Raw genomic sequence first — 16,879 nt, 5'->3', positions numbered from 1 at the left:
TATTATGACCTTTGCTACCATAAACCTATTCCTCAGCTGCAGTGGATAGCGCAGTCAAGAGTAACTGTCACTCAACCATAGCCTGATAAACATGAGCCAGAGAGGTCTCCCACAGCAGATATTTAACATTCCTTGGACCTACTGTTCCCTGGGGAGGAGGTTTCACCTCTCCCACTCACCAGAAAAAGCAGCTGAAGCAGGAGTGGGGAGGGGAAAAAAACAGGGAACAATTTTTATCTGGGATGACTGAAGTAGAAAATTCAGAGGTGGTTCCATCCCCACATAGTGGTGGTGTTTAGTGCTTTACAATCATTTGAAGTCAGCATAAAGGAGTGTCCACCAGAGGGCAGCAGAGAGATAAGGCAACATGTAGAGGGTGTGAAAAGTGGAGGGGCATTGCCCTCTGCACTCCTCACTAGTGGGTCTCTGACCCTGTACTCTCTGTTCCCCTCATCACATTGACAGAACAGTTGAACTTGAACACAGCAAACTTGACAGGTGATGCTTCAGCACGGGATGAGTCCATCACCTGTACCGGTTCACGCATGGTACAAACTGAAAGGAGACAACAGGCAAAATTAGGAATAAAGCAGCCCCCATTGACATCGGTTATCCCTCAATCCTGACCTGTACCTTTGCTGTTCTAGGCCTCAAGTCTCCCTGCCCCACTCTGTAAGTCTCACCTTTTGGCTGTTACTCTGCTTTCTTTAGCTTTTCTTTCCGTGGCACAAATGCTCTGCGGACGTAAGGCAACACAAGCAGTAAGGTGAGGAATATCATGTGGCCTAGGAAATAAATAGAGCTATACACCTGTGTGGAGAGAGAGGGGATTAATGATTAGCTTGCATGGTGGTCTCTCCTGTCCCCCAAAATCTTGCTGCCCTTTCAAGGTTTTTATGTACCTTGATCCACTTGTCCCAGGTAAAAAGGCAGAATGGCACCAGTGAGTAACCCATGAACATCCAGTGGATGGTTTGCTGCAGCACATAGTAGAGAGGCTGCAGGAAAGTGATGGAGGCCCAAGCACTCAGAACAGGAGAGTCCCGCACTAGGGTGATTGCCTGACAAAAAAGGAAGGAGTGGTCAGTATGATATTCCTACTGTCACTTGACATCTGTATGCATTACACACAGGGCCCCGTGCATTCAGTGATCATAGACGGAATTGGCCTCTATGCTCTGAAAGATGTAGTGTTGTCAGACTGCAGACAGTCAAACAATGACTCTGAAAAAAGTTCAGTAGAGTTTTAATATGATTCTTAAAGAGATTAGCTGTAAACTAGGGTTGTCAATTGCAGGTAATGCCTGCCATTAATAAACCACAATTAAAACATTAATGACATACCTGTGGGCAGGGTGGAAGGCATCAGCAGCAGGGGGCTGAAGCCCCAGCTTGCAGCTCTGGAGGTGGCACAACGGCTGGAGGGGGTGCTGCACTGGAGCGGCCTGCAGCTTCCCCTGGGGAGGCGGGCTGAAGCCCAGAGGCCCCAGCCCTGACCCTCTATTTGAAAATAGCCCCCCCCCCCCATATAAATAAATGGTATTCTAATGTTGTTTTAACTGTAATTTTTTTAATGTTTTAATCACTAGACAGCCCAACTATAAACTATTTCACTGTTGATAGTTTTAGCAGATGCAACCAGATCATGTGCTTGCAAGCTTCCCAAGTGTCCAGAGCCTCAGTTGCCCCCTACCCATATGCCAAACTGGCTTCCTCCCTGACATCTTCTATGATGGAATTACAGATTGTCCACACAGATGCCAGCAGTCTACTTAAGAGTAAACAATATGGTGTAAAATGCAGAAACATAAGGGACAGATCAATTTTATATTTAATTCAGGTAAAGCTTCCAGTGTGGAAGTTTCCCAAAGTTACCACAGACTCCTGGGTCTTTAGAAACCACGGGGCCTTGGCTATCACAAGCCATCCCCCTGCTAATATACCAGACACAGCATACCTGTCTTTCAACGATGACTATAAGGAACTCCATTTGGAAGCACACAAGGTAGCCAGAGTGCAGCCCATGCCACACAGCCAGGAAGAACAGGGCCAATGCCTGTGACAGAAGCTTGTTACCCAAGAACTTCAGCCGTTTGAAGATGTAACTGGAGCCAAGAAGAGAAATTTAATGCAGTTGTGATTGATTAGCTCCTTTCCCCTCTGCACACTGGGGACGTGTTCTGAGACTGAAGGCCTCTGTATCCCTTCAATGGGACAAGCAGCACTAATGAGGGGAGGCCAACCTGCTGAGAGTACTCAAGTGCTGGGGCAGGTGAATACTTTGCATGACTGAGCACTTGTCCAACCAGGAGCTGGGTCAAGTCATTTCAAAGGATCATGAGAGAGGAAAAAACTTTCCATCACAACTGCTTTGGGGCCACACTGGAACCAGTGCTCTAGAGACAAAGGGCTTCATACTCCATTCCCAACATCCCTGCCCCAGCAAGCCCTCCAACTTCTGGCCTGGGCCTAGATTGAGACTGGTGCTCTGACTGTGAAAGGCCCCCTGCTCACCGAGCCACCCAGGCATTGGTGTTGATGTTGAAGGAAGCAATGGTCCCCGTGAAGAAGGGTGTTGTCTCGAATAACCAAACCTTCATGTTGGCACAAGCGTCCCACTGTGGTATCCCACTCTCATCTCGGCCATTATACCCAAGGCCAACGAGGATGCAGACTCCTTCCTGTGAGAAACTACACATATCAAGGAAAAGCAGCACCTCCTACTGGAGAAGTCAGAGTTGGGCAGTTATAGGCTCCTCCCCCACAATGGCACAATGCCTACTGTTGGTAATGGCAGAGATGAACTGTTACAAGTTGCCTCCCTACTGGCTAGGAAGGGCAGAACTGGGTAGCAGCAGGATACTTCAACTCCCTTGTCTGGCTATTATGTCTCACGCCCCACAACTAAAGCGGGGGTGTGTGTGTGTGTGTGCTCACTTTTCCCATCCTACGAAAATATGAAATGTCAAGAGTTTTCCCCATTTCACAAGAAGTTTTGGGTTCACCGAATCAGCATTTTCTGATTAATCTATTTTGTCAAAACATTCCCAACCAGCTCTTTGTCACAGCAGTCCCTGTGAAGGAGGGCTGAGCAGAGCAACTATAAAGTTCCTTGCTCTGATGCATCTGTCCTAGTCAAGTTAAAAGGGGAGTTTTTTTCAGGGCACATCCCCCTTCTGGACTCACCGTGACAAGCCAACAGGTGACATATTTGTAGAGTATCACTTTGCCCCAGATCAATATGTAAAAGCATCGGAACCAGAAAGGCTGTTCCTGCAGAGATACAAAGAGAACCCAGGAGAAAAAAAATGGTGGCTGAAAACTGTCCAGGTGTTATATTAGCTCTAGCACAACATCTCCTGGATCATGGAGGATAGCCCCTAGTGAAGCAGGCCAGTGGAAGGATTCACATTTGTGACTTCAGAGAACCCAAGAGCTCAGGTACCCTAAATATCGAGCTAGCTAGCAGTACTGAGACACAGCATTGCTAGATCTGACCATGTGAGGTCTCATCTCGCTAGTCTGAACTAGTGTTTAAAGGAGAGATGCTCAATTTTATATGGCTAAGAATAGTTAACCTCCTGTAATCCAACTATTTTACAGCCACATACCATCTGGAGCAGTAACATAGCCATTTCAGAAGCATTTTAGGGTTAATATTAGGGCTGTCAAGCGATTAAAAAAATTAATCATGATTAATCGTATTGTTAAACAATAACAGAACATTTATTTAAATATTTTTGGATGTTTTCTACATTTTCAAATATATTGATTTCAGTTACAACACAGAATACAAAGTGTACAGTGCTCACTTTATATTTATTTTTTATTACAAATATTTGCATAGTAAAAAACAAAAGAAATAGTATTTTTCAATTCACCCAATACAAGTACTGTATTGCAATATCTCTATCATGAAAGTTGAACTTACAAATGTAGAATTATGTACCAAAAAAAACTGCATTCAAAAATAAAACAATGTAAAATTTTAGAGCCTGCAAGTCCACTCAGTCCTACTTCTTGTTCAGCCAATAGCTCAGACAAACAAGTTTTGAGGAGATAATGCTGCATGCTTCTTGTTTACAGTTTTCAGAGTGGTAGCTGTGTTAGTCTGTATCAGCAAAAATAACGAGGAGTCCTTGTGGCACCTTAGAGACTTAACAAATTTATTTGGGCATATTGTCACCTGAAAGTGAGAACAGGAGTTTTCATGGCACTGTTGTAGCCAGCGTTGCAAGATATTTACGTGTCAGATGCACTAAAGATTCATATGTCCCTTCATTCTTCAACTGCCATTCCAGGGGACATGTGTCCGTGCTGATGACGGGTTCTGCTCAATAACAATCCAAAGCAGCTTTCTTTTGGGTTCTGTAGTTTCTGCATCAGAGTTTTGCTCTTTTAAGACTTCCGAGAGCATGCTCCACACCTCATGCCTCTCAGATTTTGGAAGGCACTTCAGATTCTTAAACCTTGGGTCGAGTGCTGTAGCTATCTTTAGAAATCTCACATTGGTACCTTCGTGTTTTGTCAAATCTGCAGTGACAGTGTTCTTAAAATGAACAACATGTGTTGAGTCATCATCCGAGACTGCTCTAACATGAAATATATGGCAGAATGCTGGTAAAACAGAGCAGGGGACATACAATTCTCCCCCAAGGAGTTAAATCACAAATTTAATTAACGCATTTTTTTAACAAGCGTCATCAACATGGAAGCATGTCGTCTGGAATGGTGGCTGAAGCACGAAGGGGCATACGAATGTTTAGGATATCTAGCACGTAAATACCTTGCAGTGCCAGCTACAAAAGTGCCATGCAAATGCCTGTTCTCACTTTCTGGTGACATTGTTAATAAGAAGAGGGCAGCATTATCTCCTGTAAATGTAAACAAACTTGTTTGTCTTAGCAATTGGCTGAACAAGAAGTAGGACTGAGTGGACTTGTAGGCTCTGAAGTTTTACATTGTTTTGTTTTTGAGTGCAGTTATGTATCAAAAAAATTCTACATTTGTAAGTTGCACTTTCACATCCAAGAGATTGCACTACAGTACTTGTATGAGGTGAACTGAAAAATACTATTTCTTTTGTTTATAACTTTTACAGTGCAAATATTTATAATAAAAAATAATATACACTCATTTCAATTACAACACAGAATACAATAGATATGAAAATGTAGAAAAACATCCAAAATAGTTAATAAATTTCAATTGGTATTCTATTGTTTAACAGTGCAATTAAAACTGCGATTAATCACAATTAATTTTGAGTTAATCGCATCAGTAAACTGCGATTAATCGACAGTCCTAGTTAATATTTTTATTTCTAAATTTTAAAGTCCTTGTTTGTTCCTGGTTATGTAGAAAAACTGATGAACTTGAGGGAGAAATCAGCCATTTCTCCAAGGATCTCAAAAAGTCAGATCAGTTTCAAACTCAAGTGAGTTAACCTGCAGAGTGAGCTGGACCTGCTGAGTAAAGTCACTACTTTATTTTTTTAAGCAACAATATTGACAAACAAGCAGGACCTTGAGTGGATCCTTCATTGTTGTGTTGGCATTAGGGAATGCTTAGTTTGTGAAGTCTTGAAAATATATGGTTCATGATTTCTTCTTTACCTTTTTTAAGTATAAAAAATCCTAGGAAACTATATGCAAAGAACTTTGTTACGATAATGATTAACGGTTAATCATTAAATGATCAGGAAATATAAATGGTTCCAACAGTAACTGGATTGCACTAAGTTTCTTGTTCAATTTATAACTCAGTATTCATGTTCGTCATTAAATGCAACCCCCCGGGCATGCAATGCCACTGAATTAGTGGGGGGTGTTTAACATTTGCAGTTACTGACCCTTCTGTAATATTTAACTAGGCAATCCTTAAAAGTCCTTTCACTTAGTTTTCTAGTTTTACAATTCCTGTCTTGAGTAGCTGGTGCCACCTACAGGAATAGATTAGCTTCTAAAGCTCAGCTCTAACTACTAACACTAGTACTTACCAGGTATGCATCAGAGATGAGGTCTTCATCAGAGATGTATGGGCTCACTAGGGTATAGGTTACCAGAAAGAAGAGGCCTAGGGTAAGGCGCTTGCCAGCAGGCACAAGGCTGGGGGGGGAGGGGGGGAGAGAAAGTGGAGATCAGAAGTCAAATGTTGCAAAGAAACTCAAGACTCCCAAATTGAACAGAATTTAAAAAAAGAAGTGGAGCTAAGGGCTCAGATGGGGCTGAAGGAGGATCCACTGCAGTGGCCACCCTCATTGGGAACTGGGATCAACACCCCACCAGGCTTGGGCTGGGTCTGCATTGAGTGTTGCAGACTCAGAACAAAATAATAATATCCAAGAGCAGTGCTAAGGAGGGTGCTGCATTGTGGCAACTTTGTAGGGGAGTCTTTGGAGGCTGCATCCCCCTGAGAGTCAGTACTGAACCCTGAGATCCAGTGTGGTGCTAGATGGCAATGTACTGCCATCTAGGTAAAGGATGCTTGGGGCTCTCATGAGGGAGGGGGCCAGAGTGGCTCTGGTTACCTGTTGGGTCTTTGGCCTGGAACATCAGTCATCTCGCTCCTTGCCAGTTTCTGATAGTCTGTCATGGAGAACTGGGGCCCCACCATGAAGGCACCATAGAAATAGGAGAAACCCGAGACCTCCAGTAAGGTAGGAACTCCATGGACTGCAAACCGCTTCTGCTCAGGGTTCAGGGACCCCTGTATCAAAGGGAGCGACATTAACATTTCCCTAGACTAATCATGGATTTAACTCCCCCAATCCATCTCCCCTCTGGTTTGAGTTATAAACTGCTACACTCAAAGGTCTCACCAGTTCATTGATTGATTAAGATACAAGCCTCCGGCTCCCAACAGCAACAGTATCTGCATTCAAAGCCCAATCATGGGGATCCACGCTCCCAGCTGATCCCTCAACAAGGGGAACTGCACCCGTCCCCTCCAGCATGCCAAGTGCAGTAGGAGCTGCACTCCTAGTCTCCTCTAGGCTGCAGTGGCATGCACACACCCCAACTCATACAAAGCTTCAGTGCTGGGGTCCACACTTCCCAGCAGAAGGATATATTCCTGGGGCACAAGCCCATTATACTACTCACTAGTTTTGCTGCTTGAACTTCACCTTGGAAGTCTCAACTGAACCATGTTCTCTTATTATCAGTGGTAATTTGTCTGCTTGGGGGGACAGGGCGAAGCCCCAAACAGTAGACATGCAAGCGATATGTTAGAATGGGGATTAGGAGACAACAGCAGAGATTCTAGTCTCTCTTCCTCCATAAGGAAGCAGTATTTCTCACACCCTACTTTGCGATAGGGTGACTGCTCCCAAGTTGCTAGGGTCCTGGTCCCAACACCCTAAACAAGGAATAAGGGGAAGGGGCAGGTCATCTACAGGGGTAGGAACCCTATGGGACTGAAGAGGGGAGAACAGGGATGAGACTGAACCAAGGGAAAGGAGCACAGGAAGTCTTACCCAGTGTTGAGATGTCTGTAAAACTATTTCCCCAAAGGAAGGGCCCCACTGTTCAGGACATGGGGAACTAGAAGCCCTGAGAAATGGATTTTATGAGACTGGGGAGAGAATACGATCCTGTCATGGATCCCAGAGCTGAAGTGGCTAGCCCCAGCTGTGATTACTATTGTCCCAGACAATCCCTTTCCACTCTGGGGTTCATGCCTCTTATACACACACAGATGCACCCTCCGAGCCATGGCTTTGCTGAGCTGGGGATTGAGTTCTTTGACTCTCTCCCCAGAACTTGACTCCTCTGGCCTTCAGCTCACAGGAAAGAAGTGGGAGAGGAGAGAGATGGGGCTTCACTCACCAAATCCTTCCCTCCATCGTAATAATCGATGGCCAAGCCTAGAGATAGAGAGATCAGAATTACGTTGAGACCATCTTTGAAAGGATAGGGTTGAACCACTAAGGATTTAAACACCTCCTCACCTTTGGGGCAGGAGTGGTGGAAAGCATATACACGGTGTGTGTAAAGGAAGGAAATAGGTGGCATCACTCACCAATCAGCTTGAGAGTCAAGACACAGTGTGGCATGGTCCACTTAATGTCATAATGCTCTGTGGCAGTGAAGTAATAACCAGCCATAAGGTATGTCTGAAAGAGACCATGGTGTGGATTACTCAGGCTGACTACTCCAGCAAAACTTGTTCTATCCCCTCCCACGCTCACTACTGGGAAGTAAAGGATTGGGTAGCAGCAGCAGGCTTCCCACTCTAGATGAATGCAGAGAAGAAGGAGGCACTTACTATTTGAAAGCAGAAGGTGGTCAAGACAGCAGTTATCGTGCGGCCCATAAGCCTCAGTATGAGGAACTGGATCAGGACACACAGCAGGGAGTGAGTGAACTGTGTCCCTGTGGAGACAGATGGACTGAGAATTGAACTACACAGCAGCTCCTCACCACAGGTTCTCAAACTGCAGCAAGCTCTGAGCCAAGCAGCCCATTTCTCCCCATATCCCTCTTACCGAAGTTGAAGTAGGCAATTGAGAGCCCTGTTAGGGTGTTGTACAGGTGAATGAGGTAGACCTCCTTCTGGAAGAGGAAATAGCGCTGGAACAAGGCAAAAGGGTATCCTGGGTGGGGAAAGAGACAGGAATATAACTTAATGCAAACAAGAAGATAGGTTTATACAAGTCTAAACAATAAACCTCTAGGGCCCTGGCTACACTTGCGAGTTGCAGCACTGTAAAGCCGCCCCCAGCACTGTAACTCACTCCCCGTCCACACTGGCAAGGCATTTGCAACGCTGTATCTCCTTGGTTGCAGCGCTGCATGTACTCCACCTCTCCGAGAGGAATAGCGAGTGCAGCGCTGTGAATGGCCTCCAGACTTATTCGACAGTATCCCACAATGCCTGTTCTAACCACTCTGGCCATCAGTTCAAACTCTACTGCCCTGGCCTCAGGTAACCAACCATGTGACCGACCCTTTACATTCCCCGGGAATTTTAAAAATCCCCTTCCTGTTTGCTCAGCCCAGCGTGGCATGGAGTGCTATCAGCAAATCTTTCCAGGTGACCATGCCTCCACGCACCAAGCGAGCCCCAGCATGGAGCAATGGCGAGTTGCTGGACCTCATCAGTGTTTGGGGGGAGGAAGCTGTCCAGTCCCAGCTGCACTCCAGCCGTAGGAATTACGATACCTTCGGGAAGGTATCAAAGGACATGATGGAAAGGGGCCATGACCGGGACGCCCTGCAGTGCAGGATTAAAGTCAAGGAGCTGCGGAGTGCCTACCGCAAAGCCCGCGACGCAAACGGCCGCTCGGGTGCTCCCCCAGTGACCTGCAGATTCTACAAGGAGCTGGATGCGATACTTGGGGTTAACTCCACCTCCACTCCAAGCACCACCATGGACACTTCAGAGCCGGTGTGGGGGGGGAGGAGGAGGAAAACGGGAGTGATGGTGGTGGGCCGGATGGAGCCATGCAGCCAGGAGCTCTTCTCGAGCCAGGAGGATGGTAACCAGTCGCAGCGGCCGGTACTTGGTGGAGGACAAACAGAAGAGCAGGTTCCCGGTAAGCATTTTTTTTTTTTCGGGAAGGAATTTTTTTCGGTGCGGGCTCTTTGGGGGAGGAGGATTAAGCATGCAAGCCTAGATGCGGAATAGTGCATTGATGTGGTTTATCATATCGCGGTAATCAGCCTCGGTAATCTCTTCGAATGTCTTATCCGAACGTGTACAATGCGCTTGCGCTAGGTTTATAGGGAGAGCCACCGTGGTCCTTGTCCCAGCCAGGCTAAAGTGTCCGCGCCACTGTGCCGCGAGGGGACCATTGCTGCACACAGGCAAGCTGGGGGGGAGGGATAGCTCAGTGGTTTGAGCATTGGCCTGCTAAACCCAGGGTTGTGAGTTCAATCCTTGAGGGGGCCACTTGGGGATCTGGGGCAAAATCAGTACTTGGTCCTGCTAGTGAAGGCAGGAGGCTGGATTCGATGACCTTTCAAGGTCCCTTCCAGCTCTAGGAGATGGGATATCTCCATTAATTTCATTTCATATGGGCCAGGGCAGAAGCCGCATTGCAGTAGAAGACCCTCCCTTGCTTCCCAGGTCACCCTCAGCAGCAAGATATCGTCCAGGACGAACTCCTGTGGAAAATGTTGGGACAGTGTTCAGTGTAGGTGCCCCCTGAAACTGTTGGCTCTCCCCAAGGCACAGAAACCCAGAGGACAGTGCAGCCCTGAAACAATCAGTCCCCTTTACTCACCATTTTGAGGCTCCCGTGGGATATGTGTGCTCTGTTTCGGACGGGAAAATTATGTGTTTTCTACTCCTTAAGTGCGGGGGGAATCATTACTCTGTCTGGTATAAACAATGCTGCCTCTGTTAAATGTTACGTTTTGCCTATACAGCTGCATCAACCTTGAGACCTCAGCCATCCCTCTTATCGTCTGCTCAGAGACTGCAAAGACTCAGGAAGAGACCGCGAAAAAGCAAAGAAGACATGCTGCAAGAAGTGATGCGGCAATCTATTAAAGAGAACGAGAAGGCACAGGACTGGAGGGAGAGAGAAAGCAGGATCTGCCAGGAAAACGCAGCGCACCGGCGGCAAAGCACCGCGCACTGGCAGCAAAGCACTGATAGGCTCATCAGCATCCTGGAGCGCCAAGCAGATGCTATCCAGGAGCTGGTAGCCATGCAGAAAGAGGAGCAGTACCGAAAACGCCACCCACCCCCCACAGCCCTTGTCCCAAAACTCTTTCTGTTGTGCCACACTGTCACCTCCAACCCACTTTCCCCAACTTCCGTGTTCTTCACGCCACCCGCTGCCTCCAACACCAGTATTTTCACCACCCAACCCTGAAGACCACGACCCTTACCCTCTGCACTCAACCCCCATCACCATGCAGTATAGCTGCCCTGAAGTGCAGCACTCACTGCACAGCACACCAGACAGGACATACACGAATCTGTGATTGTACTGTTCCCCACGCCACCCCCTTTTTTCTTTTCAATAAATAATTTTTTCTTCTTTTCAATAAATGGATTCTTTGGCTTTGAAAACATTCTTTATTATTGCATAAAGTAAAAGACTCCTTAGCCCAGGAAATAAACAGGTACTGCAAGTCTGCTTGTCTGCTAAGCAGACACTGATTCCTAAAGATTGGAACTACTGCACTTCACTCCTGTGCAGGGCACCAGATATCACTGCTGGTTTTCAGCCTCAAATTGCTCCCTCAAGGCATCCCTAATCCTTGCAGCCCCGCGCTGGGCCCCTGTAATAGCCCTGCTCTCTGGCTGTGCAAATTCAGCCTCCACGTGTTGAACCTCGGAGGTCCATGCCTGAGTGAAGCTTTCACCCCTCCCTTCACAAATATTATGGAGGGCACAGCACGCGGATATAACCGCGGGGATGCTGCTTTTGGCCAAGTCCAGCTTCCCATACAGAGATCGCCAGCGGGTCTTTAAATGGCCAAAGGCACACTCCACAGTCATTCGGCACCGGCTCAGCCTGTAGTTGAACCGTTCCTTGCTGCTGTCAAGGCTCCCTGTGTAGGGTTTCATGAGCCACGGCATTAACGGATAAGTGAGATCTCCAAGGATCACAATGGGCATTTCAACTTCCCCTACCGTGATCTTCCGCTCTGGGAAAAAAGTCCCGGCCTGCATCTTCCTGAACAGCCAAGTGTTCCAAAAGATGCCTTCGTCATGCACCTTTCCAGGCCAGCCTGTGTTAATGTCAATGAAATGCCCACGGTGATCCACAAGCGCCTGGAGAACCATAGAGAAATACCCCTTCCGATTAACGTACTCGGATCCTAGGTGGGGTGGTGCCAGAATAGGAATGTGCGTCCCATCTATCGCCCCTCCAGTTAGGGAAACCGATTTGTGCACTATTTCCTGCACGTTACCCAGAGTCACGGTTCTTCTGAGTAGGATGCGATTAATGGCCTTGCAAACTTGCATCAACACGATTCCAACGGTCGACTTTCACACTCCAAACTGGTTTGCGACTGACCGGTAGCTGTCTGGAGTTGCCAGCTTCCAGATTGCAATAGCCACCCGCTTCTCCACTGGCAGGGCAGCTCTCAATCTCGTGTCCTTGCGCTGCAGGGTGGGGGCAAGCTCCTCACACAGTCCCACGAAAGTGGCTTTTCTCATCCGAAAGTTCTGCAGCCACTGCTCGTCATCCCAGACTTCCATGACGATGTGATCCCACCACTCGGTGCTTGTTTCCCGAACCCAAAAGCGGCGTCCCACAGTGCTAAGCATGTCCGTGAATGTCACAAGCAATTTCATGTCGTACGCGTTACGCGTCTCGATAGCATCGTTGGAATCCTCACCCTCACCCTCACTCTCACTGTCACTTTGGATCTTAAGGAATAGTTTGATAGCCAAACGTGACGTGCTGGCGAGACTCGTCAGCATACGCCTCAGCAGTTCGGACTCCATTTCCCGCAGACAGATCGCGCTGCACAGAAACCGTTGAAAGATGGCGCCAAAGATGGACAGAAACAAAGGGATTTCTGGGATGTGAAGCGATGCATCACAGGGCATTGGGACAGGACCCAGAATCCCCCTTCCCACGCCCCCTTCCCACAACCCACGGCGCCAGAATGGGAAAAGGTGCTCTGTGGGATAGCTGCCCATAATGCACTGCTCCCAATAGCGCTGCAATTGCCGCAAATGTGGCCACGATACTGAACTGGGCAGCTGTCAGTGTGGACAGACTGCAGCGCTCTCCCTACTCAGCTGCACGAAGTCAGGTTTAACTCACAGCGCTGTACATCTGCAAGTGTAGCCACGGCCTAGGGCCCATAAGTGGGTATGTGTTCTCCTGGGCTCTGTATTCCCCCTCCCCAGTGGCCCAAGAATTAAGGTTGCCTGTGCAATCTTAATTCAGCCCCCTTGTGTATATGCATTATGATAGTTTTTAATTACATAATCACATACTATTATTTCCACAGGGTCCCTACCTCATTTAGTGCAGAGGATGAATGGTGCTCACTGAATAGGTATTTATTCAATACTTTGTTTTCTCCTAATTGTTCAATGTGTGGCTCTAGGACTTATTTACTACACACTATTCAAACCCTGCTCTGAAGACAAAATTATTAATTTCTGCATAGACTTTTCTGCAGCACTCATCGCTATAGCATACAAGTGCTTCACAAATGTTAATTTATCTTCACAACACTCTGGGAGGCAATATGATATTATCCTCATTGTACAGAAGGGAAACTGAGGGGCAGAGGTTAAGGACAAAAAGTTCCCTCTAATTTTAGGTGCCCAATTTGAGATGCATTGGATTTTTTTCAGAGTAATTAGCATTATATAGCACTTCTATAAATCAGACCTCAGAAAGGGAGGAATACACAATTAGTGACCATCTATGAAAAGTTTGGTTTAAGTGATTTCCCCAGTATCACATAGGAATTCTGTGGTAGAGACAGGGATGAATCCAATTCTCCAGGACGGCATTCAACTGCCTTAATTATGAGACCTCTCTTTCTGCAATCCTCAACTTTATTCATCTTCCAACTTCTGCACCAAACGAGGCAGGGGTTCTATAGACAACAGCCACCTTCACTACGCAACTTTGATTTGTTCTCAGGGTCCCATACAAAATGTACAAAGGAGCTGTGAGAGGATAGAGCATGCTCATTGAGGATGGAATCTTTGGAGATTTTAGCTGTTAAGCTCTGCAGGTCTCTACTGAACATATGCAAACTGGTTTTTCAAAGGCTTATAAATTTGGGCAGATTTTCACAGGGACAGCAAAAGGCATCTCTCTGCCTCTGGACACAAATTGCAACCCCTGCTCCAAAGCATAGGGGCACTAGAGCTGTTCAAAAAAAATGTCTCAAGGATTAAAAACAAACAAACAAACATCATTCTTAGAAACAACTGAACCATTTTGGTGGAAACTTTCCCCCAAAAAATTCAGCCTGAGGCAGACACTCAATGGGAAATTTCAGACAAAGTTATAAGCAATTGAAAACAAAATCTTATATTGGGAAGTGTCAGGCAACCCTAATAATTGCTATCACTTTTAGCTCCACCTATAATTATTGGGCTGACAAGTTTACAAATTCGTGGTAGCCAGAGGAATAAACATCCTTGCCAGAGTCCAACAAAGAAAATGAGGACCCACCAGCAAGGTCCAGGGGCAAACTACTACTTAAAATAGGGCTCTCCATTATGAAAGCATTTCCTGAAGCTCAGCAACACATTTGATCATGTTGACAGGATAAGAGTCACAGTTACTTGCTTCTCTTTTGAAGATGCTCAGTCCCATTGGTCAGGAAGTGGGCGAGGAACATCCGTATGCATGATTACATTACCCTAATGCTGCTGCTTACTACAGTCTCATCTTCTCTCTCCTTAGGAGTCAAATTACTTCCAATGTCATATTGACTCGAGTTAAGAATGACCTAAACTGTTGACCTGGCCCAGTCTATAGGCTATCATAATAATAATTAGATACAATTGTCAATACCTTAGTTGAATTACAACCTAATTTCTCCAAGAGCAGTCTATGCATGAGCTTTAACTATATGGAGAGGTTGAAGAGTCTGTTGTTCCATTATTAAGATTATTCAGGATAAAAAAAAAAAAAAAAGTGGGGTGCCAGCTTCTAAAATGAGTGCTAACTTTCTTATTTTGATTAAAGCTTATAAATAAATGTGGTAATTAGGATCTAAATTCTCAGAAAATTCGTTCTGTATTCCAGTTGTAAATCTCATGATTTTGGGGAAGTTATACTGTGTCCTTCATACATAAGAGATTGAATCCCAGGTGCAAGTGCAAAACACAACCACAGTTACAAAGCTGTGGTCAATGACTCTACAATGTATTCAGTATCTTATTGTTGCATTCTGCACTGCTCATAGGGAAACTATGCTCCCCTTTATGACACTGCTATTTCTGTCCTTTGTTTTTCTTCCTTCCCCATTCTCCTTTCTCTACTTCTCTCCCTCATCTTTGGGCTTGTCTACTCTGAGTTTGGAATTGAAATAATTAAATCTGTTGCAATTCACACTTTTTGGTTATTTTGGCATAAGTCTACATAGACACTCATTCCAAAATAAGACTGCCCACTCACCAATTCATACTGAAATAACTGATAGCTATTTCAATTCCACTTTCCACATAGAAAAGCCCTAAGTCTCTTTCTTCCCTCTAGCAACTTACAATTCCCACACCCCACTCTATCCACTAAAATGATCAGCAGTAAAAATGAATCATCATCAGGCTTGAAGGGATATGAGACATTTATTGTCTTCCTGAAATGACTGACAGCCTGAAACACGATCGGTTTATATTCAATGCATACGTGGAAAGGTTTTTTCCCCTCAGTCACAATGGCTAAAAGCTTTCTCCCTTTCGGCAAGCAAAGTTTAGTTTCTGCAGAAACTGAACATATCATACAAGCTCCAAAATAACATCTGTCTTCCTAAGTCCCCGTGTAGAGAGAGTGCTAAGTCAATGGAAGAATTCTTCCTCTGCCTCTTGGGGAGATGGATTACCTATGCTGACGGGAGAACCTCTCCCAATGGCATAGGTAGTGTCTACACCAGTGGTTCCCAAACTGGGGTTCACAAAATTTTACAGGGGGTTCTCGGAAAAAAATTCCCTAATGGTGGACAGAACTGTCCCTAGGGACTCTGGGCAGCATGGGGCCAGCAGCCTGGAGCCCCTGGACTTCCAAGAGCTAAGCAGATCAAAGCAAGCATATCTATCACACTGAGGAGATTTAAACTTCAAGACTCCTTATAAGAAATGGAAAGGGAGGTGGATATGTTTTGCTGTTTTTAAAATTAAATAGGCAGATAGTATTGTTTTTAAAATTATTCTGAAGAACAAGTTTAAGCTTTCTTGTAACGTCCGTTGTTTGCCTGGACTGCCCAAGACCTGAATGCTTGTGTACGAGGAACTCTTTGAGTTGGCTTCTTAAATACCTTCATGCTGTTTCACATCTGATACTCCTGGATGAAACATTGGAGCCTTGTGTTATAACAGGCTTATTCAAAGAGATACAAGCTACGAAAGTGAGATCTTAGAAGAGTGTTACCGTTTTCATAATGTAATAAAAATACTGTAACGATAAATAGTAAATCACGTGTAATAAGCATGTCATAAAAACAAATTTTATATTTCCAAGATCAATGCTTTTATAATTTATGCTCAGGTAAAGGAGAAAATCCCTGGAAATATTCATTTTTAGAAGGGGGTTTGCGAGACTTGACATTTTAGTGAAAGGGGTTCACAGATTGTTAAAGTTTGGGAACCACTGGTCTACACTGAAGCTCTACAGTGGCGCAGCTGTTCTGCTGTAGTGTTTTAAGTGTAGACATACCCTAAGAGAATGCACAGACCAATTCGACATTGAGGCATTTCAACTCATGGCTGATGCCAGTGTCAGAAATAGAGACTTTGGGGGAAGCCAACACCTGGATCTGGCCCACTGATGCCCAAACATCTGGCCACCCAACACTGTGGGAACAGTCCAGATAGATTCACATGGCATTAAGTTCCCAGCACATCAGATAGTAGGAACACTAGAATCCTGATACCGTAAGATCTGGAGGCCATCAACATTAAGACATCCAAGTGGAGGACATTGGATGTTGTCCATCTCAACACCTGGAGCCCTGGAATCAGGACAAACCTATGGTAATAGTGGTGCGAAGAGTCAAGAGCCTCATGGCTCACCTTATTTTTCCTTGATACTGAGGGAGAAGACTGACACTGAGAGGCAGTCTCTCACAGATTCACTGGTTTGCCATGAGGACTGAGATAGCACTCAATGTAGGAGCAAGTCTTTTTGCCCACAGGTTTCAGAGGACAGGACCATGAAGGTGAAGAGCTCCAGAAGGGCAGTTTAATAGCACCCTTACCAAAAACTCAGAACACT

The 16,879-nt window shown here is 45.6% G+C and overlaps 2 protein-coding genes across 3 annotated transcripts in view; one reads left to right on the top strand and one right to left on the bottom strand.

Moving 5' to 3' along the window:
• Nucleotides 1-203: 203 nt before the first annotated feature.
• The window catches only part of LPCAT3 (lysophosphatidylcholine acyltransferase 3), a 32,349-nt gene continuing 15,673 nt past the window's right edge, over nucleotides 204-16,879 (bottom strand). The window contains exons 1-13 of one of the 2 annotated variants that reach the window (XM_065585404.1): nucleotides 9,259-9,397; nucleotides 8,489-8,596; nucleotides 8,269-8,375; nucleotides 8,023-8,116; nucleotides 7,830-7,867; nucleotides 6,530-6,708; nucleotides 5,999-6,107; nucleotides 3,187-3,273; nucleotides 2,515-2,681; nucleotides 1,958-2,105; nucleotides 903-1,061; nucleotides 684-810; nucleotides 204-555 (exon numbers count right to left, since the gene is read on the bottom strand). In XM_065585404.1, coding sequence (XP_065441476.1) covers nucleotides 694-810; nucleotides 903-1,061; nucleotides 1,958-2,105; nucleotides 2,515-2,681; nucleotides 3,187-3,273; nucleotides 5,999-6,107; nucleotides 6,530-6,708; nucleotides 7,830-7,867; nucleotides 8,023-8,116; nucleotides 8,269-8,316 — 1,146 coding nt within the window. In that variant the 5' untranslated portion in view covers nucleotides 8,317-8,375; nucleotides 8,489-8,596; nucleotides 9,259-9,397 and the 3' untranslated portion in view covers nucleotides 204-555; nucleotides 684-693. Of the gene's footprint in view, nucleotides 556-683; nucleotides 811-902; nucleotides 1,062-1,957; nucleotides 2,106-2,514; nucleotides 2,682-3,186; nucleotides 3,274-5,998; nucleotides 6,108-6,529; nucleotides 6,709-7,829; nucleotides 7,868-8,022; nucleotides 8,117-8,268; nucleotides 8,376-8,488; nucleotides 8,597-9,258; nucleotides 9,398-16,879 lie in introns of those variants that run through there. The other variant, XM_005312032.4, reaches the window with a different exon arrangement.
• Nucleotides 8,875-14,578, top strand: LOC135981701 (zinc finger and SCAN domain-containing protein 29-like). The gene is made up of 2 exons (XM_065585414.1): nucleotides 8,875-9,538; nucleotides 10,374-14,578. The coding sequence occupies exons 1-2, from the start codon at nucleotides 9,043-9,045 to the stop codon at nucleotides 10,823-10,825; spliced, it is 948 nt and encodes a 315-aa protein (XP_065441486.1). The 5' UTR covers nucleotides 8,875-9,042; the 3' UTR covers nucleotides 10,826-14,578.

The sequence above is a fragment of the Chrysemys picta genome, chromosome 1 (genome assembly GCF_011386835.1).
Source record: "Chrysemys picta bellii isolate R12L10 chromosome 1, ASM1138683v2, whole genome shotgun sequence".
NCBI classification, from domain to species: domain Eukaryota; kingdom Metazoa; phylum Chordata; order Testudines; family Emydidae; genus Chrysemys; species Chrysemys picta.
This window is presented reverse-complemented; position numbering and strand designations above follow the sequence as displayed.

Bases quoted from the DNA above. Each gene is read 5' to 3' on its own strand.
- LOC135981701 (XM_065585414.1), top strand. From the start codon at position 9,043: ATGCCTCCACGCACCAAGCGAGCCCCAGCATGGAGCAATGGCGAGTTG. The intron at 9,539-10,373 runs GTAAGCATTTTT...TTGCCTATACAG, and splicing joins AACAGAAGAGCAGGTTCCCG to CTGCATCAACCTTGAGACCT.